Raw genomic sequence first — 27,060 nt, forward strand, 5'->3', positions numbered from 1 at the left:
CTGCTCTGGTCCACCATTACCCTCTTCACATCATACCCTCCAATTCTGAGGGTAATTACTAAAGCGTCATCATGGGGTTGAATGGTTCCAATCTTGTCTTCGTTCGAGAACCCTAAAACCGGTTGAGTACTCGATTTAGCTCTCTTCGGACCATGATTAAAGTCTCCCGCGGGTAACCAGGCTACCAACATTATCCTGGATGGTCAAGATCCTGTTCTCTCTGGTGTGGCAAAGATGACATTGATAGTTCCCAAAGGGGGCCTTGAAGCGTCATCCCTTTGTTGCTCCAAGTTCATTTGACTTCCTCGACCACTGGAGTGATGCAAGAGTTGTTTCAATTTCTCCTTGCGGACAAGCTGGTTCAAATGATCCCACAGGCTCCTACAATCCTCTGTGGTATGTCCATGGTCCTGATGATAATGGCAATAAAGATTATGGTTACGTCTTTCAGGGTTTTCCACCATCTTATTCGGCCACTTGAAGAACGGTTCATTCTTAATCTTTTTCAAAACTTGATGTACAAGTTCTTTGAATACAGCGTTGACTGCTTGAAGATTTGCTGATCCTAATTGCCCAGCAAAATCCCTACGCGACCTATTATTATGGTATCTATCCGACCTGAAATCCCTCTTCTCTTGGGGGATAACCTTGTCATTTCCCTTGCCTTACTGCTGATCTTCTTCAACTCTCTTATATTTATCAATCCTGTCCATCAGTTGACACACACTGGTGACAGGTTTTCCAGTCAGAGATTTTCTTAAACCATGATCAGCAGAGAAACCGAGCTTAAATGTATTAAGGGCCACTTCGTCAAAATCCCCTTCCATTTCATTGAACATCTCCCAGTACCTATCTGAGTACGTTTTCAAGGTCTCACCTTCTTGCATGCTCAAGGATAGCAATGAAGCTAAAGGTCGAGCAAATCTTCTGTAGGTGACAAAACGAGAACCAAATGCTTAAGTGAGTTCTTTAAAGGAATTAATGGAATCTGCTTTCAAGCTGTCAAACTATCTCATCGCAACTGGTCCTAGACTGGAGGGGAAAACTTTGCACATCAAAGCTTCATCCTTAGAGTGGACTGCCATCCTCTGGTTGAAGTGGCTCACATGCTCCACAGGGTCTGTTTTACCATTGTAGATAATGAATGTCGGTTGATGAAAACGATGAGGAAGTCTTGCCTCTTCAATCCTATGTGTGAAAGGCGATTTGGAGATTTGGTTCAAGGCCTTGCTCATAGCATTGTTCCCTACGCCTCCACGTAATGGACTTTAAGGTTGCCGTTTACAATAATGTTTTTCTTCATAGGAAAAGGATTCGCTAATTGGCGTTCGAGATTTTCTTTTATAAGTAACGTCTTGTTCATTGTCCGAATTGTCATCAGAGTATGAAGAAGTTCGCCTCCTCTTTGCATGATGCAACTCCCTTTTCAATTGGTCAATCTCTAGTTGCATGTTTTTGTTCTTGTCTGCATGAGACACGTAACTTCCACTTTGTGGCTGGCTTTGGTTAGTATGTGTAGTATGTATACTACCTTCACGATCATGTCTTTGCTCCAAGTTGAGAAAATGATTAACGTGTTGGGATGCCCTGGATTCTGCTGGTAGTTACCTTGGTTCAGCCATCATCAACTATTGTTTCCACTCTTGCTCAAGCTCTCCCCACAGACGACGCGAATTGTAGGGTCAAAATTTAGGGCCCAAACCTAAGAAGTATGGACTATGAGCCCAATAAGTCCAATACAATGAATTTGTAGAGAGTGGATGAAAGAACTGAGCTGTTTGTGATTTAAACAACAGTTAATCAAGGTTTAGCAGATAGATAAATGCAAGAACAGGCCTGAGATTTGTATAAATTGTTGTTTGAGGAGACCAACTTTTGTTTATATACTTCTTAGAGCTACAATAATCCTTTTTCTTTCCTCTTTTCTCTATCTCCTCTCCTCCCTTTCTTATGGGAGGTCTTTTACATTATATAGTTTCCTTTTAAAATATCTTGATCGCACACTTGTTAATCATTTAAACCTTCACTCGAGTATATGTCCCATCAGGCATCTTCTTTGACTTTCTGTGAATGGTGGTGGTTGAGACTGCACTATTCAGGGGTCTTCTCTACATTAATACGGCCAGAAAAGTTACTGCAATGCATTTAATGCAGTGATAGCAGCTTTTTCTTTAGATATTTCTCCGTTCTTATAATCTTTATATGTGTATGAGGCTCATTCTTATTGTTGGAATTTCCTAGAAGATTGCCCAAACCCCCCAAGTATTTGCTTGACAAGTATTCTTCATATTCGAGAAGGATATACTCCTCGGACTATATTCTTTCATCACTTCCTTGCATGGTTCTCCAGTCCGGGGTCTTTCCCAATCACTTTCTCCTCTTCGAACGTATCCATATCTTCAAATAGGGCCTAAGACCCAATATATAAATTTGGGCTTTTATCCCCACAATAATAATGAAAATACTTATCATATACAACTAAAAAACTATAGTTCTTATGTAATCAAGCATGATAGTAATTTTACACAAAGTACTTTTCTCTCCTTCTATTTTTCTTTTCAACCAAGCAAAAGAACTTATATTTATTCTTTCTACTAACATACGGCAGAAAACTATCTTTTCTATCATCCTTATATTTATTTTTTCTGTCCCAAATGAAACTTTTGTCATTCTCTCCCAAATGGTTCTTAAGTGCTGGGGTATTTTATATAGAGAATGCTATCCCAAACTTCATCTTGAAATATTTAATTCCTTCAAATGAACACTTTTATTATTATTATTATTATTATTATTATTATTATAACACTCTTTTAAAATTATTGATAGAAAAGAATGGAGAATGTATCTTGTGTATTGAGCATATGTAACCACTCACACAGGGGTGGGTTATGGGATTTACCCTCATGTCAAAAGTTTGTTTACATATGCCTAATACATACGAGAATCTTGGAAAAAAGACTTCAACCGTGAGAAATGTGAATTTAAAATTAGAGGAATATTCAAGTAAAACTAATCAATAATTGGAAACAAAGTTTTACTCTCTTTTATTTTTATTATATATATATATATATAATTAAATAGTCATAACAGGGGAATGAGGATTTGAACACTGGATGTCTTTGTTGAAAATATTAAGATTAGCCAATCAATTGAACTACAAAGTTTTATAACAAATATATAACGTCGGAAAAGAAAGCCTCTAGGAAAAAAATATTTTGGTGAGATAAACACAACTTTAGGCTATCCCATTCCCATACTAGTGAATCATTATGTTTGAGGCCGAGCATCATTGCACCACTAGGCCATTAGGCCATCGATATAGAACAAGCAGTGATGTGCTGTTTTGTCACAAGTCACAACATGCTCACTGACCTGAAAATTTCGAAGTCTCGTTGGAAAATACTGGTAATAGTAATAGCAATACCACTACAACAGTGAAAAACAATATTCAAGGCTATACAACACTAGATAGAAAGACTGCATAGGAAGTAGATTTTGTTTTTGTTTTTTTATTATTATTTATTTTTGGATATAACATATAACAAATTCAGAGAGCATATTCTACCTCTGCTTCATCTTCCTCTTCACCAGATTCATATTCATCAATGAATTCTACTGCATATTTGTTTCCCTGGGCCTCATTCTTGGGTAAACTTGGTGGGGTATAAGACTTGCCCTGCATGTCATTCTTCAAGACAAATGTCCCAGATGGCTCGAGAATTTCTACACAAAATGTTGGAGATAAGGAACACCCCACAACTTGAACATAAGACATGCTGAAATTTACAAACAACTTTCTGCAGTTAGTTCAATTTGCAGCAGAAGGAGAGGAAATCATTAATTTGAAAAGAAGAAACTGTCCCCTACAAGCCATTTCTTGTGTGATGCTTCTGTGAGGGGAGAGGCTGAATTTACATGAATTGATCATGTTGTGCCATACATACAGTGTATATAATAGCATACCAATACAGCAGTAAGTTTGATAACCTTGCATCAAATTTCATTAGTACACTTCAAGGCTTCCGTTATTTAATATTCCATAAAAGCTAATAGAACCTAGTTTTAGATGTGCCAGTTAAGCCCATCCCTGGTCATTGGTGAATCACCCGAATACATTCTGTGTACTAGTGTTCCCATGCTACACTTTTTTTCAATAAATTTACTTGTAAAAAAAGCCAGTCCCTAGCCATTCTGACAATAAGCTTAGGCTATTATTAAGATGTAAGTGTTAAAGGAAAGTCAAGTAAAGGAAAAAAAAAAATCAGATTTTCAAGAGCATGAACTATTACTATGAAAATCCCTTGTCACAGAAGAAAATAGACTTCAAGAATTTCCTAATCTAAGTCAAAGTGGCAGAGGTGAACCAAGCAGCAAATTGGTGTCAGAAAAAATACTAATGTAGTCTTATCCTTTTTTCCTTCTGGTTCAGTAAATTCTATATGGAAATGTCTTATCCTTCCCTCTCCAGGGATAAACTTTTACCACTTCTTGACTAGTATGTAAAAATGATGTGTATGAACCGAAAGCAACAGAGCAATGGACATCACTTTTCAAAAATTATTTAAGACTATAAATAGTGATGCATAGTATAGATTATAAGTTAAATGTAGCATGTGCAGAAAAAAAAAAAAAAAAAAAAAAAAAAAAAAAAAAAAAAAAAAAAAAAAAAAAACTATGGCCCTGAAAATATGGATCCTGTTGATCCAGAAAATTGGTGTTCAAGGCTTAATAAGTCCTCCATAGCATAATCATAAATGAGTATGAAACAAGAATCTGAAAAGGAGTGTATAGCACAAACCATATATAGAATAAGCCATCCATTTCATGCCTCTGGACCCTACCCAGCAGCTCAATCTGCAAAATTCCACCAATGCAAAGAACAGGTTCTGGAAGCCTAAAATTCTGCAAGCAACCTTCCTGCTCATGAGAAAGTCATTAAAGAAGTCAGCTATTTCCAAACAATAAGATGAAGAGAGAGAAAATAGCATTCAGATAGACCTCAGCCAAAAACTAATTGAAGGCAGAAGACAATAAATTGCAAGATAAAGTGAATGAATGATTTCATTATCATCCTAAGTTACTGTTAAAACTACCATAAAAAACTAGTGTAATCTCACAAATCTTAAGTAGTTTGCTTTTATCTTATATTAGAGAAGTCCACTTTTGTAGAACTGAAAATTTCAATAAGTACGGAAGTGCGGTTTGGGGGACAATCCAGTGTTTTTGGACAATATATTATTTCTGATGTACAAGCTCTTTTAAATTAATGCAAAATTTGCCTTTCTTTTGATTTAAAAAAAATAAATTAAAATAAATTAAATCTCTGGTTAAGAATGGGAGAACACTTCTCATAAAAGGAGATAATTACCGCAGAAGGATTCATAACTTGGTTATGGCTGGAGAACAATATTATTTTTCTATCAAATGGTAAGATCATCAGCCTTTCTTTACTATAAAAAGGTGTGCATAAAATCCGTTAACTGTGTTGTGCTATCTATATCAGTTAATCTACATATTAGTTCACTAGCTAATGTTCTTCCATGTGCACAACGAAAAAACAGTATTCAAAATAGGATGGCTTCAACCTTATTTCAGAATAGGATGGCTTATATAAATTTCTGTTTCATAGCCTGTGATTGATTGTAGGAAGCTCCAATCAGGTCAAGCGCTTTTGTATTGAAAGAAAGAATCTGCCTTTCTTTTGATTAAAAAAACAAAAAACTCTGGATTAGAATGGGAGGGCACTTCTTATAAAGGAGGAGGCACTTACCATCGAAGGATCCATAATGTGGTTATGGCTGGAGAATAATATTATTTTTATCCACCTTTCTTTACCACAAAAAGGAGTAAATAAAATCCATTATCTTTTTGTGATATATCAGTTAATCTACATATTAGTTTGCTATCTAGGGTTCTTCCATGCATACACACTGAACACAAACAAAACAGTCTTCAAAATAAAAGCTTCACAGAAACTATGCTTAGGGAATTTCTGTCTCCAACCCATTTCAGAATTGGATGCTTGTAATGTCTAATGCATAGCTTGTGATTGATTGTAGGAGGCTCAAATCAGGTCTCCCAGAGAAGGAATACTAATGGAACCGCTACATTGAATGGAATATCCAAGCAGCTATGATAACATTGCTATTCAGTGAAGGGAATATGCCACATATGAGCAAAAACCAGGGTAACTCTGAATCCCTTTCATTGCTGAAGCTTTTGTAGAGGGGAATACATCACATGCAAAAAATCAGGTTATTACTTAATTGCAAATCTTTGAATTACTGAAGCTTTTGCCGAGAAGCAGGCAAATTGATGGCTCATTCTCAGGCAGTTGCCAAATCCAGCTTCTTAAATTCACTTCAGGTTCAACATGAAATGAGGGGGTGAGGACAAGTGACCTATATCTATAGTTGCACTTATAATGATAAGTCATACCCACATTTCCAACTTATCAAAATAGTATTACATCATATATAAGCATGAATAGAATTCTACATATGGAGGCTAGATGGGCTGCTGTGTTCAGGTATAGGTAAGATAATCAGGAATGGGCATCCCAAATGGGTTAAAATATCTTTCATGTTCCACCTCCTCCAATCCTGGCTCCTATTGATTTTTTTTGGGGGGTGGGGGGGGGGGGGGTTGGTTGAGTGCGGAGGAAGCGGTGCTGAAAACCTATTATGGCAGCATGGAAGGCAGACCTGAAGAATAAAAAGGATATTGTATGCCATAGCCCATAATCAAACAATAAGTAGATGTTGTTGGCAAAGAAAATTGCATTTTAGATGGGTGTTAACAGAGCAATGCCTGCAAAAATGCACTTCAGCAATAGACATGCCAAATCCCTAACAATTCTCTCAATCCAGAACCCACCCCAACACACACCCAAAAAAAATACAGAAAGTAGTACTAGAACACACCTGAGCCATTGGGAATTCTGGTGAAGTATAAGTCCAAATGAAAGTGTCATCAGCATTACAAGGCAATGAGTCACCCAGATGACGACTCCCTAAATCATAAGGGCCTTTGGGATGACCCATTCGAAATCGAACAGAATTGGAAGAATATATATGCAAACTCGATAAATGTTCTAAACAAATAGACATATCACATCATCATTAAAAGACATTTCAAAGGTCAAGAAAAAAAGGAAGCTTATATAGTTTGCAGAAGTTTTGACACATACGTTGGAAAGGGCATATATTTATTTCAGTAATAACACAAAACTCAGACTTCAGCTTGTATATTAGTGTCTCAGGCACTGCAGGATTACTTTGCCCTTCACTTGACCAGTATGAAGCTCTCCATGTATATGCTGGTAGGAGAGTATTATGAATACTTTCATCTGGATAATGATCAGTGCTAGAGGCACTAATTGCTTCGGAAATGCAATCCTCAAAAATAAATGATGTACAAACTTGAGCTAAAGTAGCATAGACCCTATGATCCCTTGCCAAAGATTCCCATTCCATTGAATAGCTAGAGCCAACTTCTACAGGTTTCTTTGCTCTACATTTGTTCAATTCCATAACACGAGCAACTCTGGATAACTGAGGAAACATTCTCAAGCACAAGTGCTTAAAAAGGCCATTTGCAATTACTGCAGTACATAAAAAGTTCAAACTATCAGTAATCAGTATCTTTAGTTCCTGCAGGCACTGAAACCCCTTAAAAAAGAGTTTTCTATTATTATTTTTTTCTCAAAATTTCAATCACATTAGCTCTGAACTAATAATTAAACACTCTAGTTTCAGAGTCCTCAAACTATCAAATTGACAGAAACACAATGATGCGGACAATAAAGAGTTCAAGGAAAAACAAGATTAAATACCAAAAGATTCAAGATTTGTGGTCTAGTATTGATGTGGGGCTTTCTTGACACCTTTCATGGGTTACTTTAGCTATTATTGAGTCTTAGTATTAGGGTTTTTAGGACAGGAAGTTGCTGGTTCAGTTTTAATTAAATTTTATTAGAATAAGAGCAATTTGGTAAATTCCAGATTTTCTGGAATGGGCTGTCCTTGGCTGTACCAAAGGCCCATGAGTCTCATCAAGAATTCAATTTAGTGTTAAATTTGTAAAGATCCTACATCAAAATTGGTATGAGAGCCCATCCCTGTCCTGTATCACACAAGTACTGAAACAAGTATAGCATATCAACCAATGGATCAAATCATAAAGTATAAGAACATGTAAGGTGCTACCTACAGCATTAAAGGTGTAATCAGACACTACAACTATATGAACAGAGGTTAATCATTTTTTTTTTTGATTAGCAAGTTACACACGTGGTGGGTCTTGAGTCTACGACCTCACCCTCCACCTAGCATTGGCAATGGGAGGAAGTGCTAGTTGAGCTAGAGCCCATTGGCACTTTCAATTCATTCTCTTTCATTTTCGCTTTAATGAAAACATAAAGTTCTACCAAATGACAATATCTCTTTTACTTAAATAGTCTCTTTCCCTAATCTAGTCCGTTACCTTCTTTTGCAAAGACTACCCATATGACCAAGTTTTCTATTTTATAATAATGTGCAAAATCTATATCCTATAACAGTAATGAATCATTAAAAAAAAAAAAAAAATCACTACTACTTGTATGTATAAATACCAAACATTTTTCTCCATAAACTTCCATTTACTAAATTTGCTTATACTGCTACTAACAATTCAACTAGAGAGCTATTTTTATTTACTTATAAACTATGATAGTCAAAATGAATTGGGGGGTATGTAGCATTAGAAAAATCTGAGTCAATGAACTATGATACTGAAGAAAGCAGAAATGTACACATTTAAAACTGTTTTAGCTCACCGAAATCTCGCCAAGACCGTGACACAGAACTAACATGGACAAGATCAGATGGGTCCTCCAAATACATCAGAATTTGCACTGATATGTCCGGGTCGAGCCAATTCAAGAAATCTATGCATACTTCCATGTCAAGTAATCAACTACTACAAATTCTGAGCAAAACCCAGTTGTCTGTTTAGATTTCCAAGCCTGAATTGACATTGTAAAACACAAATCTTTAGCCTCATCACAATTACATCAATACAATTAAATAATAAAATTACGTTAATTATGCAAAAATAATACAATTACTTCAAATTTTCACTAGTTCAGGAAAAAAAAAAAAACATTTTTTTTTTTTTTTAAGGAAGAGGCATGAGAGATTGCATAGCCAGGAAGAGATAAATTTTCTTCATGAAAATGAAGCACAGAAACTTACTAGATTAAAAAATAAATTAATTAAGAAGAAGTTTAACAATTGAAACAAATTATCACCAATTTCACAAATCATAAATTGAAAAGGCACAGAGCAAGACAGAAAGAGAGGATTTACAGAGAAACAAGGGAGTATATCTCTATCTCAGAACTCATACGATAAAACTGCAAATTGTAGAGAAACAAAGTTTTGACCAAAGATAAATCTCCCACCAACCCATGACAGTCTTATTGGTTTCACTTAGCTTAACTGTTACTAAAGAACAATCATAAAACGGACAAGTCATAATTATTTTTTTATCTTATCTGTCTTATCTACAAGAAAAAGATGTCTTTTTTCTTTTTTTTTTGGGTTAAAAAGAAAAAGATGTCTTACTATATATGCAAGAGAATTTTTTTAAATAAATTTTATACGATTTCAACCCTTGTATTTACTAATAAGACATCAATTAATTTTTAGTATACTTATTCGATATTTTAACTCCAAACTTAATAAGTTTTTTTTTTTTTGATAATCAACCCTTTCAAATACTTTCATTAACTAGAAATAAAGTCACATTGGACTACATCTATTTGAACTTGATCTGCTATACTGGGTGGAGTATCCTCTACCTAAATATTACACACATTCAAAAATTTGGCTTGCCTAGCCAAGATAAGAGCTTGAACCGACTAGTATGAACTCAATAATTGAGTTGAGTCTTTTTTTAAAAAAAAATTTGCAAAAATGCAAAACTGAGCCTCTATCTTTCAGTCTTTTTCATTTTAGTCATCTAATTTTCAGTTCTATCATTTCAGTACTTTGACTTTCAATTATTGTCAATTTGTTACTCCGTTATACTCTAGTTATGTTCTACCGTTTATTGAGCCAAAACTAAGTTGGGTGGGAGGGGATTTTGGTGTTTAGGAAGGTAAGGTTGTGAGATGTAAATTTTAGTGAGTGATTTGGGTGTCTAAGTTTTATTTTTTATTTTTTTTTTCTCGAAATTTATTAATAAAAAAAACAAAAAAAAAAACAAAAAAAACAAAAAACAAAACAACATTGTTTTGGCTCAATTAAGGGCATGTCATACTTGGAGTTTAACGGAGTACCAAATTGATAACAATTGAAAGTTAGAGGACTGAAATGACAAAACTGAAAATTAGAGGACTGAAATGAAAAAGATTGAAAGTTAGAGGGTCAGTTTTGTATTTTTGTCATTTTTTATATATATACAAGATAAAAATTATATTATAGTCTAAATCTAAGTGTATATGTGCGGAACTCCCTGTGGGATACATGTTTCCTAGAAAATACCCTATGTTTCCTCCTTAGTCTAAAAAATATATCATGCATCGAATGCATGTTCATGTGGAGTCTACCTTCATGTGAGAGGGAAAAAACATGCATATGATGTATGGCATACCTCCTCTTCTTGGAAACTTGAACTTGGCTTTTACCCCACATTCCACAAACACTTATCCTTGACCATCATGCCAAGTATTTACTAACAAGATATCAATTAATTTTTAGTGTACTTATTCGATATTTTAACTCGAAACTTAACAAGTTGAACCGACTAGTATGTGCCCAATAATTGAGTTGAGTCTTTTTTTAAAAAAAAAAAATTATACAAGATATAAATTATATTTTAGTATAAATCTAAGTGTATATGTGTGGAACTCCTTGTAGGATGCATGTTTCCTAGAAAATACCCCATGTTTGCTCCCTAGTCTAAAAAATACACCATGTATCGAATGCATGTTCATTTGGGATCCACCTCCATGTGAGAGGGAGGAAACAGGCATATGATGCATGGCATACCTCCTCCTCTTGGGAACTTAAACTCGGCTTTTACCCTCACACCCCACAAACATTTATACTTGTAAAGTGACCATCGAGTCAAGTGTGTGTAGTGTGTGTGTGTGTGTGTGTTTTTTTTTTTTTTTAATAATAATTTTATAGTAGACTTGGTTTTGTCTTATATGACAAAATTATATGACAAAACAACATTTGAAGAATTAAATGGCATGAGTGTAAAGGATCCAGATGTATTTACATTTATATCTTAAAAAAGTAATATGGGAAGGGGCATCATGAATTTTAGGCAAAATCCAAGGATTGAGTTGTTAGGATTTAGCTACTGACAAGTGTCAACTACCAAGTAATTTTTCTGCTCTAGCCCCGCTGCCCCCGGGGGGGTGGGGGGGGGGTTGTGGTTGTGGAGATAATTTTTTTAACATTGCAAGTTTACAACTCGTAGCAATTAGGTAGTATATCCACTTGGCACACTAGTAACTTCTATGACTTATGGGTCTTATTAATGAGTGTTTTTAGCACAATAATTAATAGACTATTTTTAAAAAGTTTTAATACTAATTTCATGAAAAATATAAAAATTATCAAAAAAGTTAGTTACTTTTTTCTTTTTCAATAACGAGTTTCTAAAATAGTTCTTAAACCAATGTCCTTAGGACATTTGTTAACTTTTCACTAAATTTGATTATACACTAGCCTAAATCCATATATACACATTTTTGTTTTATTCTTTTATTTGTTATTATTATTGGTAAAATTTTGATTAATTCAATTGATTTTTTATTCTAAGTAATATTTACAAACAACATAAATAGCAATTTATGATTATATAAAGGGTTAATTACAATTTATCCATAATTGAGTTGAGTCTTTTTTTTTAAAAAAATTTGCAAAAATGCAAAACTGAGCCTCTATCTTTCAGTCTTTTTTATTTTAGTTATCTAATTTTCAATTCTATCATTTCAGTACTTTAACTTTCAATTATTGTCAATTTGTTACTTCGTTATACTCTAGTTATGTTCTGCCGTTTATTGAGCCAAAACTAAGTTGGGTGGGAGGGGATTTTGGTGTTTAGGAAGGTAAGGTTGTGAGATGTAAATTTTAGTGAGTGATTTGGGTGTCTAAGTTTTATTTTTTATTTATTTTTTTTCCCGAAATTTATTAATGAAAAATTTAAAAAAAAAAAACAAAACAAAAAACAAAACAACATTGTTTTGGCTCAATTAAGGGCATGCCATACTTGGAGTTTAACGGAGTACCAAATTGATAACAATTGAAAGTTAGAGGACTGAAATGAAAAAACTGAAAATTAGAGGACTGAAATGAAAAAGATTGAAAGTTAGAGGGTCAGTTTTGTATTTTTGTCATTTTTTTATATATATACAAGATAAAAATTATATTATAGTCTAAATCTAAGTGTATATGTGCGGAACTCCCTGTGGGATACATGTTTCCTAGAAAATACCCTATGTTTCCTCCCTAGTCTAAAAAATATATCATGCATCAAATGCATATTCATGTGGAGTCTACTCTCATGTGAGACGGAAAAAACATGCATATGATGTATGGCATACCTCCTCTTCTTGGAAACTTGAACTTGGCTTTTACCCCACATTCTACAAACACTTATCCTAGACCATCATGCCAAGTATTTACTAACAAGATATCAATTAATTTTTAGTGTACTTATTCGATATTTTAACTCCAAACTTAACAAGTTGAACCGACTAGTATGTGCCCAATAATTGAGTTGAGTCTTTTTAAAAAAAAAAAAATTATACAAGATATAAATTATATTCTAGTATAAATCTAAGTGTATATGTGTGGAACTCATTGTAGGATGCATGTTTCCTAGAAAATACCCCATGTTTGCTCCCTAGTCTAAAAAATACACCATGTATCGAATGCATGTTCATTTGGGATCCACCTCCATGTGAGAGGGAGGAAACAGACATATGATGCATGGCATACCTCCTCCTCTTGGGAACTTAAACTCGGCTTTTACCCTCACACCCCACAAACATTTATACTTGTAAAGTGACCATCGAATCAAGTGTGTATGTGTATTTTTTTTTTTTTTTTTAAANTAGTTTATTAGGAATTTTCTTTAATATCTATATTAAAATCATTGATTTATATTATTATTTAACAAAATAATAATAATAATAAGTAATAAATTATTTTATATATATATATTTATATATACATACATAAAATTATATATTAGTGGTAACCAAAACGGTACACCAAAATAGATATACCAAAATAGATTGGTACCGAAATACTCCGTTCAAATGGACAAACAGAAATGGGCACTAAAACGGTATTCAAAACATTGGGCTTAAATAATTTTCAAAAGTGATGTGCATTGCCTTGTTGCTTTGGTTCATACACTTTTTTTTTTTTTTTTTTTTTTTTACACATTGGGCAATGTGAGGTAAAAGGTTACCCCTGGAGAGGGAAGGATAAGAGTAAATCCAGATAGGATTTACTGAAGCAGAAGGGGAAAAGGATAGACAATGAGATTAGTGTTTTTGTTTCACCAATTGGTACTATGTTCACTTCCTCTGCTTTGACTATATTAGGAAATTTTCTAAAATCCATTTTCTTCTGCATGAAGGGATTATTATAGTATGTTATGTCCAAAGCCACATGGAAGAAAATTATGCAGCAGCTGATGAAGTTTGAATTTGATTGAAATAAACTTCATTTGCTGCTGCATAATTATCTTCCCTGTGACCTTGGGACATAACATAGTAAATAGTTTGTGCTCTTGGAAATTTGATTTTTAAAAAAAAAAAAAAAACTTTCCTTATAACACTTGCATCTTAATAATAGCCTAAGCTTTGTCAAAATGACTAGGGACTGGCTTTTTTGACAAGTAAATTGTTGAAAAAAGCATAACTAGAAAACACTAGTCCACAGGATGTATTTGGGTATACACCAATTACCAGGGACTGGCTTAAGTTAACAGGAACATGCCTAAAACTAGGGTCTGTTAGTTTCTGTGGAATATTGGTTCAGTTATTTTTGGTGGAATATTAAATTGTGAAAGGCTGGAAGGATGTGTACCAATGAAATTTGATGCATGGTTATCAAATTATTGCTGTATTGGTATGCTATTATATTCACTGTATGCATGGTTCAACATTATCAATGCGTGTAAATCTAGCCTCTCTCTCCCCCACAGAAGCCTCCTACAAAAGAATGGCATGTAGGCATTTTTGTTTCTTTCCAAACTAATGATCTCCTCTTTTTGTGCTGCAAGTAAGATTAATGACAGAAAGTTTGCAATTTTCAGCATTTCTTGTTCAAGTTGTGGGGCATTCCTTATCTCCAGCACTTCGTGTAGAAATTCTCGAGCCATCTGGGACATTTGTCTTGAAGAAGGCATGCAAGGCAAGTTTCATACCCAACCAGGTTTACCTGAGAATGAGGCCCGTGAAATCCCTAATGTTCAATGGCAAAGACGTATCAGATATTTGCAACATTTTGTGGACATATTGCAGGGAAATGCAAACGTGGTAGAAATTGAAGAATATGAATCAGGTGAAGAGGAAGATGAAGCAGAGGAAGAATATCTCTCTGAATTTTTATATGTTTGATAACTTATATCCAATCCCTCTAAACCCCCCACCCAAAAAAAAAAAAAAAAAAAAAAAGGAGGAAAAATAAAATAAAATGTGTTTTTGAACTGAGTAGCTGCAAATGTTGCAGTAATTTATCATCTCAAGGCCTTTCTGTACAAGGACTAGTAAAAAAAAAAAAAAAAAAATTCTCACTTCCTATGCAGTCTTTCTATCTAATGTTGTATAGTCTTGACTTCTTCTTTTTCCCTGTTTAAGTGGCATTGCTATTATCAGTATGAGCATCAATAATTATGTTCTCTCACTTTTGGTGAGTTTACTATGTTTACTTACCAAGTTAAATCATCTGATGTAGAGATGAAATTAGTTGGTTTGAAAGTAATTGATAGAAATTATTTGCTAATGGTGGAAATACTGAAATTATTTGAAAGAAGGCCAGGTTGGGTTCCCATTTAAAACAATTGCTGTTGGAGGCAAATTTGCTTATGATGTCAGGGATCTTCTTAAACTATATATTCAGTACCGAAAGTAGGGAACGGCTATTGTTTTTAGTTTCCTACTTTCTATTTTGTGTGTAATATTTTTTTCTTTCTTTAAGTAGCTCTAAGACTTTGCAATTGTTGCCATGACTGAAGTTTTGTGATTTTATTAAGTGTGTTTTTATTTGCAAGTATAGAGAGATGAATTTAGAAAAGTTCCCAAAGTAGCTTTGTAATATAGCCCATCCAACTTATTATTAAAAAAAAAAGGTAATATATAACCATACAAACATTTTGTTTATGATTATTTAGTGTCTTAGCGAGCAACATTTTCTTTCACCTATTCTTTTATTTTGTGTACTTTTGTTTTTCTTTTTTAATAATTCTTTTTATTTTTAGGGCATTGCAATATAATTTGCAGTTTTTGGTGAGAAGTCTTTCATAATGTTATTTTCATTTAACATCTTAACAGAGGAAATTTTGGTACAAGTTTTTTTTTTTTTTTAATCCAAAATGTTAAAATGCCAAAATATGAGCAAACGATTTTTTAAAATCCAAAATTTAAGGAGGAGCTTTTTAACTATGACCCAAATGATTTAAAGACCGAATTTGTGACCGCCAAATTCTGGTTAGTCCCACCCATAAATTTAGAATTTCCTTATTTTACAATACCAAACACAACGACTGATAAATCCCTCTCAGATTTTGGCTTCTTGTAGAATTTCAAATTCAAATCTTACCCAAACAAACCGTTATAAATTTATAGGTGCAATTTATATTGTTATGAAATTTACAATTTTATGTTTTAAAAGTGTTTATCCGTGATTTGGAAGTAATCACTTTATGTCCCTTGAGGCGGCTCTATTAGCCCTCTAAAACCACCTCATTCTTTCAACAAATAATAATAATAATAATTAACTAAATGAATGAAGTTGTAAAAATGAGGGTTTTATAAAAGTCAATAACACATACACATCTCTTTCAACAACCATAGCAATATTCAGATTCGTAACACAGAGCAACACTTAGCTTGGCATAAAAATCCTAGCAAGCAATAGGATTTGGAAGTAGAATGGTGGTTATCTTGCAATAAGATTTGGAGGGGGATTTATTTCAAGTGGTTAAAGTAACAACTAACAACTTCCAAATCAAAGATAAACATTTTTAAAGCGAGTTTAATCATAGGTGGATAAATTGTAATTAACCTTATATATAATATAAATTGCTATTTATGTTGTTTGTAAATATTACTTAGAAATAAATCAATTGAATTAATCAAAATTTTACCAATAATAATAACAAATAAAGAATAAAACAAAAATGTGTATATATGGATTTAGGCTAGTGTATAATCAAATTTAGTGAAAAGTTAACAAATGTCCTAAGGACATTGGTTTAAGAACTATTTGAGAAACTCGTTATTGAAAAAGAAAAAGTAACTAACTTTTTTGATAATTTTTATATTTTTCATGAATTAGTATTAAAACTTTTTTAAAATAGTCTATTAATATTGTGCTAAAAACACTCTTAATAAGACCCATAAGTCATAGAAGTTACTAGTGTGCCAAGTGGATATACTACTAATTGCTACGAGTGTAAACTTGCAATGTTAAAAAATTATCTCCACAACACACCCCCCCCCCCCCGGGGGCAGCGGGGCTAGAGCAGAAAAATTATTTGGTAGTTGACACTTGTCAGTAGCTAAATCCTAACAAACTCAATTTGGATTTTGCCAAAAATTCAATTAAAGAAAATTCCTAATAAACTAATCAGATTAGTAATTTAAAAAACTAAGACAATTTGGTTCTTTTGTAAATAAATATAGATGTTGGGGCATTTGTAAAAGAGGAAGCTTCCTATAATTTTCCTACCCCAATTGGCTAGCTTTTCAAAATCTTTCTTTCATGAAGACTTTTAAATCTCCTACTTTTATTACATCATTTCATCTTACAAGCTGTTGCTTGGAATGGTGTGGTAAACAAACTGGAAGCAGATAGTCTGATAAACAAAGAAAAACTCAAAAAGGTAGGTTCATTCGGATGCAATTTTCTGAAGGCCATCTCCACAGATCTTCTTAAAAAAAAGACTGCAAAAAGCATGACTTTGCAAATGGTGAACTAGAGCCCAGCAATCCCAAAAAAAAGGACTGCAAAAAGCATGTCTTTACAAATGGTGAGAACTAGAGCCCGGCAAACATCAGTATCTTCTTCACTCATCCCTACCATAACAATTCTCTCACGGTGAAACACTACTCACACTCATCAACATGAACCTCTTTTGAATCTCTCTTCTCTTCTCATTTTTTCTTTTTCTTTGATTTCTTTGGAGTTAGATTTTAGAGTGAATTGAGGGATTAAAAAAAAAAAAAATCCAGCATGAAATAGGCCGGAATGGCCGAAACAGACTGGAATGGTCCGGAATTCATCCCGAGGTACTGGCATGAAATTTTCCGGCCATTCCAGCAAAAACAAAATGAAATTCATAAATTTGTTGAAGCCTAAAAGTAGTGGTACATGGTATAGATTATATTTATTATATGTAGCTATGGGCTGTAAAATACTATCAAGGACATCAGCGTTTCATAGGCTTAATAAGGCCTCCATAGCATAACCATTGATGAGTATGCAACAAGACTATGAAAAGGAGTGTACAGAACAAACCATATATAGAATAAGCCATCCACTTCTTGTGTCTGAACCCTACCCAGCAGCTCAATCTGCAAAATTCCACCAATGCAAAGAACAGGTTCTGGAAGCCTAAAATTCTGCAAGCAACGTTCCTGTTCAAGAGAAAGTCATTAAAGCAGTCAGCTATTATAAATTGCAAGAAAAATGAATGAATGATTTCATATCATCCAAAGTTATCATTAAAACTGCCATGCATCATCCAAAGTTATCATTAAAACTGCCATGCAAAAACATAACTAAAACTAACCCGTCCAATCCATTGAGTTGAAACCACCCAAATTTTCAACCAACCAACCATTTTTGTATGTTAGAGCGTTGGTAGTGGTTTAGAATTTTTCAAACCCACTAATGGAAAATTGGTTAAATTTTTTTCCCTCAACCCGCACAATCCAACCAGCACACAGTCTAACGTCACATATACGCAAAAATCAGTTTGACTGTACCTATTTACATTACCCAAGTATTAGCAGAGAGGGCAGGCAATTTGATGGCTCCTTCTTGGGCTGTTGCCAAATTCAGCTTCCTAAATTCACTTCAGGCTCTTCATGAGATGAGGGGGGTGAGGACAAGTGACCTAGAATCTATAGTTGCACTTATAATTGATAAATCATACCCACTTTCAACTTTTCGATTTAGTTGCACATCATATATAAGCATGAATAGAGTTTCACATGTGGCTAGATGGGCTGATGTTTTCAGGTATAGGTAAGTTGATCAGGAATGGGCAGCTCAATTGAGTTAAAATATCTTTCATATTCCACCTCCTCCAATCCTTGGCCCCTCTGTTCTGGTGTTGAAGGCAGACCAGAAGAACAAATCTTCTTTTTTATTTTTTATTTTTTAATTTTATGCTATAATCAAACAATAGGCCGATTTTGTTGGCAAAGAAAGTTGCATTTTAGCTAGGTGTTAGCATAACAACACCCGTCCACACACACTTAAAAAACAAAAAATAAAAAAGTAAAAGGAAAAACAACAAGAAATACAGAAGGTAGCACTAGAACACACCTGAGCCATTGGAAATTCTGGTGAAGTGTAGGTCCATATGAAAGTGTCATCAGCAGAAGGCAATGGGTCACCCGGAAGATGACACCCTAAATCATTAGGGCTTTTTGGATGACCCATTCGAAACCGCACAGATTTCGCGGAATATATAGGTGAGCCAGGCTGAAAGAAAGCTGGACAAATAGACAGATCACATCATCATTAAAAGATGTTTAAAAGGTCAAGAAAAACTGGAAGGGCACATAGTTTGCAGAAATGTTGACGCATACCTTCGAAAGGGCATATATTTATTTCAGTAATAACACAAAACTCAGACTTCAGCTTGTATATTAGTGTCTCAGGCACTGCAGGATTCTTTTGCCCTTTACTTGACCAGTAAAAAGCTCTTGGTGGAACAATATCAGCTAATTGCAGAGTATTCTCAATACTTTCGTCTGGATAATTATCAGTGCTAGAAGCACTAATTGCTTTTGAAATGCAATCCTCATCATGAAATGATGTACAAACTCGAGCTAGAGTAGCATAGACCCTATGATCCCTTGCCAAAGATTCCCATTCCATTGAATAGCTAGAGCCAACTTCTACAGGCTCTTTTGCTCCACATTTGTTCAATTCCATAACATGAGCAACTCTAGATAACTGAGGAAACATTCTCAAGCACAACTGCTTAAAAAGGCCATTTGCAATTACTGCAGTACATAAAAAGTTCAAACTATCAGTGCCTTTACTACCTGCAGATACTGAAACCCCTTGAAAAAGAGTTTTCTATTATTATTTTCCCTCAAAAGTTCAATCACATAAGCTCTGAACCAGCAACAAACACTGTAGTTTCAGAGTTCTCAAACTATCAAATTGACAGAAACACAATGATGCAGACTATAAAGAGTTTGAGGAAAAATAAGCTTTGAGAGATGCAAACGGTCCATTCTTGAGTTTAAATCTTTCAATTCATTCTCTTTCGTTTTTGCTTTAGGAAAACATAAAGTTCTACCAAATGACAATGTCTTCTTACTTCATAAGTCTCTTTCCCTAATCTAGTTTATTACCTACTTCTCTGCAAAAACCACCCATAGTTTTCTATTTTATAATTATGTGCAAAATCTTTATCATATTATAGTAAAGAATCATTAAAAATTAATGCATATAATCACTACTACTTGCATGTATTAATACCAACCATTTTTCTCCATGTACTTCCAATTACTTAAAGTTTCTAATACTACTACAAACAACTCAACAAGAGACCTATTTTAATTACTTACAAAATCTGATACTCAAAATGAAATGGATTATCGAGCATTAGAAAATCTATGTGTCTATGAACTATAATGCCTAAGAAAGCACAAATGTACACATGTAAAATGTTTTAGCTCACCGAAATCTCGCCAAGACCGTGAGACAGAACTAACGCGGACAAGATCAGATGGGTCCTTCAAATACATCAGAATTTGCACCGACATGTCCAGGTCAAGGCAATTCAAGAAATCCATACCCCCTTCCATGTCAAGTAATTAACTACACCAAATTCTGAGCAAAACCCAGTTGTCTGTTCAGATTTCAAAACCTGAATTCGCATTGTAAAACACAAATGAGCCTCACCACGATTACACAATTAAATAGTAAATATCTGCAATAAAGGAAGTGGCATGAGAGATTGCATCCACAAAGGAGAAAGAGAAAAATTTTACTCATGTAAACAAATCACAAAACCAAAAATAAAAATAAAATAAAAAATAATTTTAACAAATCAGAACAAATTATCGCCAATTGAACAAATTAAAGATACTTTTTCTTGGTGCAAAAAAAATATAAAAAAAAATTACAGAGGCACAGAACTTGCGAGAGTGTGTGAGGATTTACAGAGACGAGAAGGAGAAGTTGGGATTCTTTTACCTTTGGAGATGAACAAGAGAGTAAAAATCTTTATCTCTATCTCTGATGTGAAATGTGATAAAACTGCAAAATGTAAAGAGAGAGAAATAAATGAAAGGTGCTGGATAAAACCAACGTACTAATCGAACTATTTTTCACTTTTATATTTTTTAAATATATATATATTTTTTATAATATAAGTTACTTTGTTTTGTTATTTATTTAATGTTTTCTTTCTTTTACTAATTTTTAAATAAAAAAGGTTTTCTTTCTTTACTTCTTTTTTTTTTTTTTAAATCTTTGTTGCTTAGGCAAGACAAGAGGAATCTACTCGTTTTGTAAATTAGAATCTACCCAATAAAAAAAAATACTGCAAAATTTCAATTTGTGATTATTATTTTGNGTATTTTGGTAATTTTCAGATTTTTGGGGTATTTTGGTCATTTTTGAAGATTTTAGAATACCTTGGTCATTTTTACTTTAGTGGCATTTTGGTAATTTTGATAATTGGGTAATTGGGTGGGTTGGGATTTGCCCATAATAATTGGGTTGGGTTGGATTTGGGTTATAAAGAATTAGTTAAATGTGTTTTAAATGGGTAAATGAGTTTTATATACCCAACCCAATTATGCCCACCCCAAACCCACCCAAACCCGCCCATTTGCCACCCCTAGTACTTTCGAGTTACCACTAATATATAATTTTATGTATGTATATATAAATATATATATATATAATAATTTATTACTTATTATTATTATTATTTTGTTAAATAATAATATAAATCAATGATTTTAATATAGACATTAAAGAAAATTCCTAATAAACTAATCAGATTAGTAATTTAAAAAACTAAGACAATTTGGTTCTTTTGTAAATAAATATAGATGTTGGGGCATTTGTAAAAGAGGAAGCTTCCTATAATTTTCCTACCCCAATTGGCTAGCTTTTCAAAATCTTTCTTTCATGAAGACTTTTAAATCTCCTACTTTTATTACATCATTTCATCTTACAAGCTGTTGCTTGGAATGGTGTGGTAAACAAACTGGAAGCAGATAGTCTGATAAACAAAGAAAAACTCAAAAAGGTAGGTTCATTCGGATGCAATTTTCTGAAGGCCATCTCCACAGATCTTCTTAAAAAAAAGACTGCAAAAAGCATGACTTTGCAAATGGTGAACTAGAGCCCAGCAATCCCAAAAAAAAGGACTGCAAAAAGCATGTCTTTACAAATGGTGAGAACTAGAGCCCGGCTAACATCAGTATCTTCTTCACTCATCCCTACCATAACAATTCTCTCACGGTGAAACACTACTCACACTCATCAACATGAACCTCTTTTGAATCTCTCTTCTCTTCTCATTTTTTCTTTTTCTTTGATTTCTTTGGAGTTAGATTTTAGAGTGAATTGAGGGATTAAAAAAAAAAAAAATCCAGCATGAAATAGGCCGGAATGGCCGAAACAGACTGGAATGGTCCGGAATTCATCCCGAGGTACTGGCATGAAATTTTCCGGCCATTCCAGCAAAAACAAAATGAAATTCATAAATTTGTTGAAGCCTAAAAGTAGTGGTACATGGTATAGATTATATTTATTATATGTAGCTATGGGCTGTAAAATACTATCAAGGACATCAGCGTTTCATAGGCTTAATAAGGCCTCCATAGCATAACCATTGATGAGTATGCAACAAGACTATGAAAAGGAGTGTACAGAACAAACCATATATAGAATAAGCCATCCACTTCTTGTGTCTGAACCCTACCCAGCAGCTCAATCTGCAAAATTCCACCAATGCAAAGAACAGGTTCTGGAAGCCTAAAATTCTGCAAGCAACGTTCCTGTTCAAGAGAAAGTCATTAAAGCAGTCAGCTATTATAAATTGCAAGAAAAATGAATGAATGATTTCATATCATCCAAAGTTATCATTAAAACTGCCATGCATCATCCAAAGTTATCATTAAAACTGCCATGCAAAAACATAACTAAAACTAACCCGTCCAATCCATTGAGTTGAAACCACCCAAATTTTCAACCAACCAACCATTTTTGTATGTTAGAGCGTTGGTAGTGGTTTAGAATTTTTCAAACCCACTAATGGAAAATTGGTTAAATTTTTTTCCCTCAACCCGCACAATCCAACCAGCACACAGTCTAACGTCACATATACGCAAAAATCAGTTTGACTGTACCTATTTACATTACCCAAGTATTAGCAGAGAGGGCAGGCAATTTGATGGCTCCTTCTTGGGCTGTTGCCAAATTCAGCTTCCTAAATTCACTTCAGGCTCTTCATGAGATGAGGGGGGTGAGGACAAGTGACCTAGAATCTATAGTTGCACTTATAATTGATAAATCATACCCACTTTCAACTTTTCGATTTAGTTGCACATCATATATAAGCATGAATAGAGTTTCACATGTGGCTAGATGGGCTGATGTTTTCAGGTATAGGTAAGTTGATCAGGAATGGGCAGCTCAATTGAGTTAAAATATCTTTCATATTCCACCTCCTCCAATCCTTGGCCCCTCTGTTCTGGTGTTGAAGGCAGACCAGAAGAACAAATCTTCTTTTTTATTTTTTATTTTTTAATTTTATGCTATAATCAAACAATAGGCCGATTTTGTTGGCAAAGAAAGTTGCATTTTAGCTAGGTGTTAGCATAACAACACCCGTCCACACACACTTAAAAAACAAAAAATAAAAAAGTAAAAGGAAAAACAACAAGAAATACAGAAGGTAGCACTAGAACACACCTGAGCCATTGGAAATTCTGGTGAAGTGTAGGTCCATATGAAAGTGTCATCAGCAGAAGGCAATGGGTCACCCGGAAGATGACACCCTAAATCATTAGGGCTTTTTGGATGACCCATTCGAAACCGCACAGATTTCGCGGAATATATAGGTGAGCCAGGCTGAAAGAAAGCTGGACAAATAGACAGATCACATCATCATTAAAAGATGTTTAAAAGGTCAAGAAAAACTGGAAGGGCACATAGTTTGCAGAAATGTTGACGCATACCTTCGAAAGGGCATATATTTATTTCAGTAATAACACAAAACTCAGACTTCAGCTTGTATATTAGTGTCTCAGGCACTGCAGGATTCTTTTGCCCTTTACTTGACCAGTAAAAAGCTCTTGGTGGAACAATATCAGCTAATTGCAGAGTATTCTCAATACTTTCGTCTGGATAATTATCAGTGCTAGAAGCACTAATTGCTTTTGAAATGCAATCCTCATCATGAAATGATGTACAAACTCGAGCTAGAGTAGCATAGACCCTATGATCCCTTGCCAAAGATTCCCATTCCATTGAATAGCTAGAGCCAACTTCTACAGGCTCTTTTGCTCCACATTTGTTCAATTCCATAACATGAGCAACTCTAGATAACTGAGGAAACATTCTCAAGCACAACTGCTTAAAAAGGCCATTTGCAATTACTGCAGTACATAAAAAGTTCAAACTATCAGTGCCTTTACTACCTGCAGATACTGAAACCCCTTGAAAAAGAGTTTTCTATTATTATTTTCCCTCAAAAGTTCAATCACATAAGCTCTGAACCAGCAACAAACACTGTAGTTTCAGAGTTCTCAAACTATCAAATTGACAGAAACACAATGATGCAGACTATAAAGAGTTTGAGGAAAAATAAGCTTTGAGAGATGCAAACGGTCCATTCTTGAGTTTAAATCTTTCAATTCATTCTCTTTCGTTTTTGCTTTAGGAAAACATAAAGTTCTACCAAATGACAATGTCTTCTTACTTCATAAGTCTCTTTCCCTAATCTAGTTTATTACCTACTTCTCTGCAAAAACCACCCATAGTTTTCTATTTTATAATTATGTGCAAAATCTTTATCATATTATAGTAAAGAATCATTAAAAATTAATGCATATAATCACTACTACTTGCATGTATTAATACCAACCATTTTTCTCCATGTACTTCCAATTACTTAAAGTTTCTAATACTACTACAAACAACTCAACAAGAGACCTATTTTAATTACTTACAAAATCTGATACTCAAAATGAAATGGATTATCGAGCATTAGAAAATCTATGTGTCTATGAACTATAATGCCTAAGAAAGCACAAATGTACACATGTAAAATGTTTTAGCTCACCGAAATCTCGCCAAGACCGTGAGACAGAACTAACGCGGACAAGATCAGATGGGTCCTTCAAATACATCAGAATTTGCACCGACATGTCCAGGTCAAGGCAATTCAAGAAATCCATACCCCCTTCCATGTCAAGTAATTAACTACACCAAATTCTGAGCAAAACCCAGTTGTCTGTTCAGATTTCAAAACCTGAATTCGCATTGTAAAACACAAATGAGCCTCACCACGATTACACAATTAAATAGTAAATATCTGCAATAAAGGAAGTGGCATGAGAGATTGCATCCACAAAGGAGAAAGAGAAAAATTTTACTCATGTAAACAAATCACAAAACCAAAAATAAAAATAAAATAAAAAATAATTTTAACAAATCAGAACAAATTATCGCCAATTGAACAAATTAAAGATACTTTTTCTTGGTGCAAAAAAAATATAAAAAAAAATTACAGAGGCACAGAACTTGCGAGAGTGTGTGAGGATTTACAGAGACGAGAAGGAGAAGTTGGGATTCTTTTACCTTTGGAGATGAACAAGAGAGTAAAAATCTTTATCTCTATCTCTGATGTGAAATGTGATAAAACTGCAAAATGTAAAGAGAGAGAAATAAATGAAAGGTGCTGGATAAAACCAACGTACTAATCGAACTATTTTTCACTTTTATATTTTTTAAATATATATATATTTTTTATAATATAAGTTACTTTGTTTTGTTATTTATTTAATGTTTTCTTTCTTTTACTAAATTTTAAATAAAAAAGGTTTTCTTTCTTTACTTCTTTTTTTTTAAATCTTTGTTGCTTAGGCAAGACAAGAGGAATCTACTCGTTTTGTAAATTAGAATCTACCCAATAAAAAAAATACTGCAAATTTCAATTTGTGATTATTATTTTTCTTGCATAGATGGAGTATGTTATGAATTGGTGTATAAGAGCACCCACAGCAGATGTGGAATATGTGCCAAATGCTAAATATTTGGCACATATCCCACACCAAACCAAGTTTAGCCCCATTTATCAGATGTTGTAAATGTTATATTTTTTGCAACATTGAACAGTACAATCACAAATTTGCAACTGTACGGTAAGATGTGGTATATTGGTTTATTAATTTTTAATCCCCGTTCACTTTAATTTTTTCTTTCATCTCCTTCAGTGTTTAGCATTCACCGCCTCCATCTCCATCTCCACTCTCTCATTCTCTTTCCGCTTCCCTCTCCCTGTTGCTCTTTTTCTTCCCGTTCATGAATATGAGCTACCACCGACTACCATCACTGATCTATATCCTTCATCGGGTTTTTCTCCCTTTCTTCGCTCTCTCTCTCTGTTCTCTCAGCGTGGGTCTGAGTTGTGGTTGTGATTTCGATTGTGGGTTTGGTTGTAACTTGTGATTTTTGATTGTGGGTTTGGTTGTAGGTTGATTTCCGATTGTGGGTTTGGTTGTAGGTTGTGGTTGTGATTTCCGATTGTGGTTGTGGTTGTGATTTCCGATTTCCTCTCTACCATCACGATCTATATCCTTCACCAGTTTATTTTCCCCATTTTCTTCGCTTTCTTCGCTCTCTCTCTCTGTTCTCTCCCCTTTTTCCCCTTTTTTCCCCCTTTTCCGTTGGTCTCTTTGTTGTGGGTCTCTCATCTCTGTTTATATCCGGTGAACTGACCGAGCCTTTGTCTCATCAGAGAGTAGGCTCTTTGAATCAATTCTTGGAGCAAGAACTTTGTGAGTGGACTTCCGGTTTCGTGAAAGAGGCCCTGGTGAAATCTGTGACGAGAATCACGACAGGAATAACTCACTAGTCTTACTCTGTTTGGCGATACTTTCATCGATTCACCGTACAGGTAAGTTCTCCTTCTTCTCTGTGATTGTCTTGGTATTTCAGTGTTTACTTTTGATTCTCTCTATCTACTTAGTTCATATGTGCTGTTTGCTGTGCTAAAACCGTATGTATTTGTTCTGCCCTAATCTATCCGACAATCTTCTCTGTTGCTCTTGTCTTTAACCTTAATACAGTCTACTTATTCTTAAAAACAAAACAAAACAAATGCATGTGTTTGATAAAGGCTCACATTTTGAGTTTGGTAAATTTTGCTAAAAGATACATTGACAAAGTTTAGTAATGATATATTTGTGTGTCATTAACAAACCAGAATAAGCAGTCTCCATATATATTTAGAGCATGGACTCAAGAAATTATTCATCATTCACTGATCTCATACGGGATATTAATCTTGAGGATGAAATTTTCGATGTATCTGAAAGAAGTCCCCTGTTAG

The 27,060-nt window shown here is 34.1% G+C and overlaps 4 protein-coding genes across 6 annotated transcripts; all 4 read right to left on the reverse strand.

The window, feature by feature from the left end:
* Nucleotides 1–203: 203 nt before the first annotated feature.
* On the reverse strand, nucleotides 204–887 carry LOC136069290 (uncharacterized). The gene is made up of 2 exons (XM_065777644.1): nucleotides 670–887; nucleotides 204–618 (listed from the first exon to the last, which is right to left on the reverse strand). The coding sequence occupies exons 1-2, from the start codon at nucleotides 885–887 to the stop codon at nucleotides 204–206; spliced, it is 633 nt and encodes a 210-aa protein (XP_065633716.1).
* Nucleotides 888–3,032: 2,145 nt separating this feature from the next.
* On the reverse strand, nucleotides 3,033–9,493 carry LOC112010691 (F-box protein At4g00755). Its single transcript, XM_024043048.2, has 7 exons — nucleotides 9,351–9,493; nucleotides 8,819–9,007; nucleotides 7,190–7,603; nucleotides 6,924–7,093; nucleotides 4,799–4,917; nucleotides 3,566–3,776; nucleotides 3,033–3,372 (listed from the first exon to the last, which is right to left on the reverse strand). Exons 2-7 carry the CDS (start codon nucleotides 8,943–8,945, stop codon nucleotides 3,298–3,300), a joined length of 1,116 nt encoding a protein of 371 aa, XP_023898816.2. The 5' UTR covers nucleotides 8,946–9,007; nucleotides 9,351–9,493; the 3' UTR covers nucleotides 3,033–3,297.
* Nucleotides 9,494–17,600: 8,107 nt separating this feature from the next.
* Nucleotides 17,601–20,799, reverse strand: LOC136069304 (F-box protein At4g00755-like). 2 transcript variants are annotated; one of them, XM_065777666.1, is made up of 5 exons: nucleotides 20,682–20,799; nucleotides 20,164–20,352; nucleotides 19,058–19,477; nucleotides 18,792–18,961; nucleotides 17,601–17,875 (listed from the first exon to the last, which is right to left on the reverse strand). In XM_065777666.1, the coding sequence occupies exons 2-5, from the start codon at nucleotides 20,288–20,290 to the stop codon at nucleotides 17,684–17,686; spliced, it is 909 nt and encodes a 302-aa protein (XP_065633738.1). In that variant the 5' UTR covers nucleotides 20,291–20,352; nucleotides 20,682–20,799; the 3' UTR covers nucleotides 17,601–17,683. The 2 variants fall into 2 exon arrangements, with proteins under 2 accessions (XP_065633738.1, XP_065633739.1); XM_065777667.1 differs by having other exon boundaries at nucleotides 20,164–20,415.
* Nucleotides 20,800–22,226: 1,427 nt separating this feature from the next.
* On the reverse strand, nucleotides 22,227–25,425 carry LOC111983125 (F-box protein At4g00755). Of its 2 annotated transcripts, none has more exons than XM_065777668.1 (5): nucleotides 25,308–25,425; nucleotides 24,790–24,978; nucleotides 23,684–24,103; nucleotides 23,418–23,587; nucleotides 22,227–22,501 (listed from the first exon to the last, which is right to left on the reverse strand). In XM_065777668.1, the coding sequence occupies exons 2-5, from the start codon at nucleotides 24,914–24,916 to the stop codon at nucleotides 22,310–22,312; spliced, it is 909 nt and encodes a 302-aa protein (XP_065633740.1). In that variant the 5' UTR covers nucleotides 24,917–24,978; nucleotides 25,308–25,425; the 3' UTR covers nucleotides 22,227–22,309. The 2 variants fall into 2 exon arrangements, with proteins under 2 accessions (XP_065633740.1, XP_065633741.1); XM_065777669.1 differs by having other exon boundaries at nucleotides 24,790–25,041.
* Nucleotides 25,426–27,060: the final 1,635 nt, after the last annotated feature.

The sequence above is a fragment of the Quercus suber genome, unplaced genomic scaffold, assembly GCF_002906115.3.
Source record: "Quercus suber isolate HL8 unplaced genomic scaffold, Cork oak 2.0 scaffold_161, whole genome shotgun sequence".
In the NCBI taxonomy this organism is placed as follows: Eukaryota; Viridiplantae; Streptophyta; class Magnoliopsida; order Fagales; family Fagaceae; genus Quercus; species Quercus suber.

Excerpts from the sequence above, each read along its gene's own strand:
- LOC136069290 (XM_065777644.1), bottom strand. The coding sequence starts at position 887 with ATGCAAGAAGGTGAGACCTTGAAAACGTACTCAGATAGGTACTGGGAG. Across the intron at positions 619-669 it reads AGAGTTGAAGAAGATCAGCA|GTCGGATAGATACCATAATA; the intron begins GTAAGGCAAGGG and ends GAGGGATTTCAG.
- LOC112010691 (XM_024043048.2), bottom strand. The coding sequence starts at position 8,945 with ATGGAAGTATGCATAGATTTCTTGAATTGGCTCGACCCGGACATATCA. Across the intron at positions 7,094-7,189 it reads AAATATATGCCCTTTCCAAC|AACATTTATCGAGTTTGCAT; the intron begins GTATGTGTCAAA and ends CTATTTGTTTAG. Across the intron at positions 3,373-3,565 it reads AAGAGGAAGATGAAGCAGAG|GTCAGTGAGCATGTTGTGAC; the intron begins GTAGAATATGCT and ends CGAAATTTTCAG.
- LOC136069304 (XM_065777666.1), bottom strand. The coding sequence starts at position 20,290 with ATGGAAGGGGGTATGGATTTCTTGAATTGCCTTGACCTGGACATGTCG. Across the intron at positions 18,962-19,057 it reads AAATATATGCCCTTTCGAAG|CTTTCTTTCAGCCTGGCTCA; the intron begins GTATGCGTCAAC and ends CTATTTGTCCAG. Across the intron at positions 17,876-18,791 it reads CAGAATTTCCAATGGCTCAG|GAACGTTGCTTGCAGAATTT; the intron begins GTGTGTTCTAGT and ends TCTCTTGAACAG.
- LOC111983125 (XM_065777668.1), bottom strand. The coding sequence starts at position 24,916 with ATGGAAGGGGGTATGGATTTCTTGAATTGCCTTGACCTGGACATGTCG. Across the intron at positions 23,588-23,683 it reads AAATATATGCCCTTTCGAAG|CTTTCTTTCAGCCTGGCTCA; the intron begins GTATGCGTCAAC and ends CTATTTGTCCAG. Across the intron at positions 22,502-23,417 it reads CAGAATTTCCAATGGCTCAG|GAACGTTGCTTGCAGAATTT; the intron begins GTGTGTTCTAGT and ends TCTCTTGAACAG.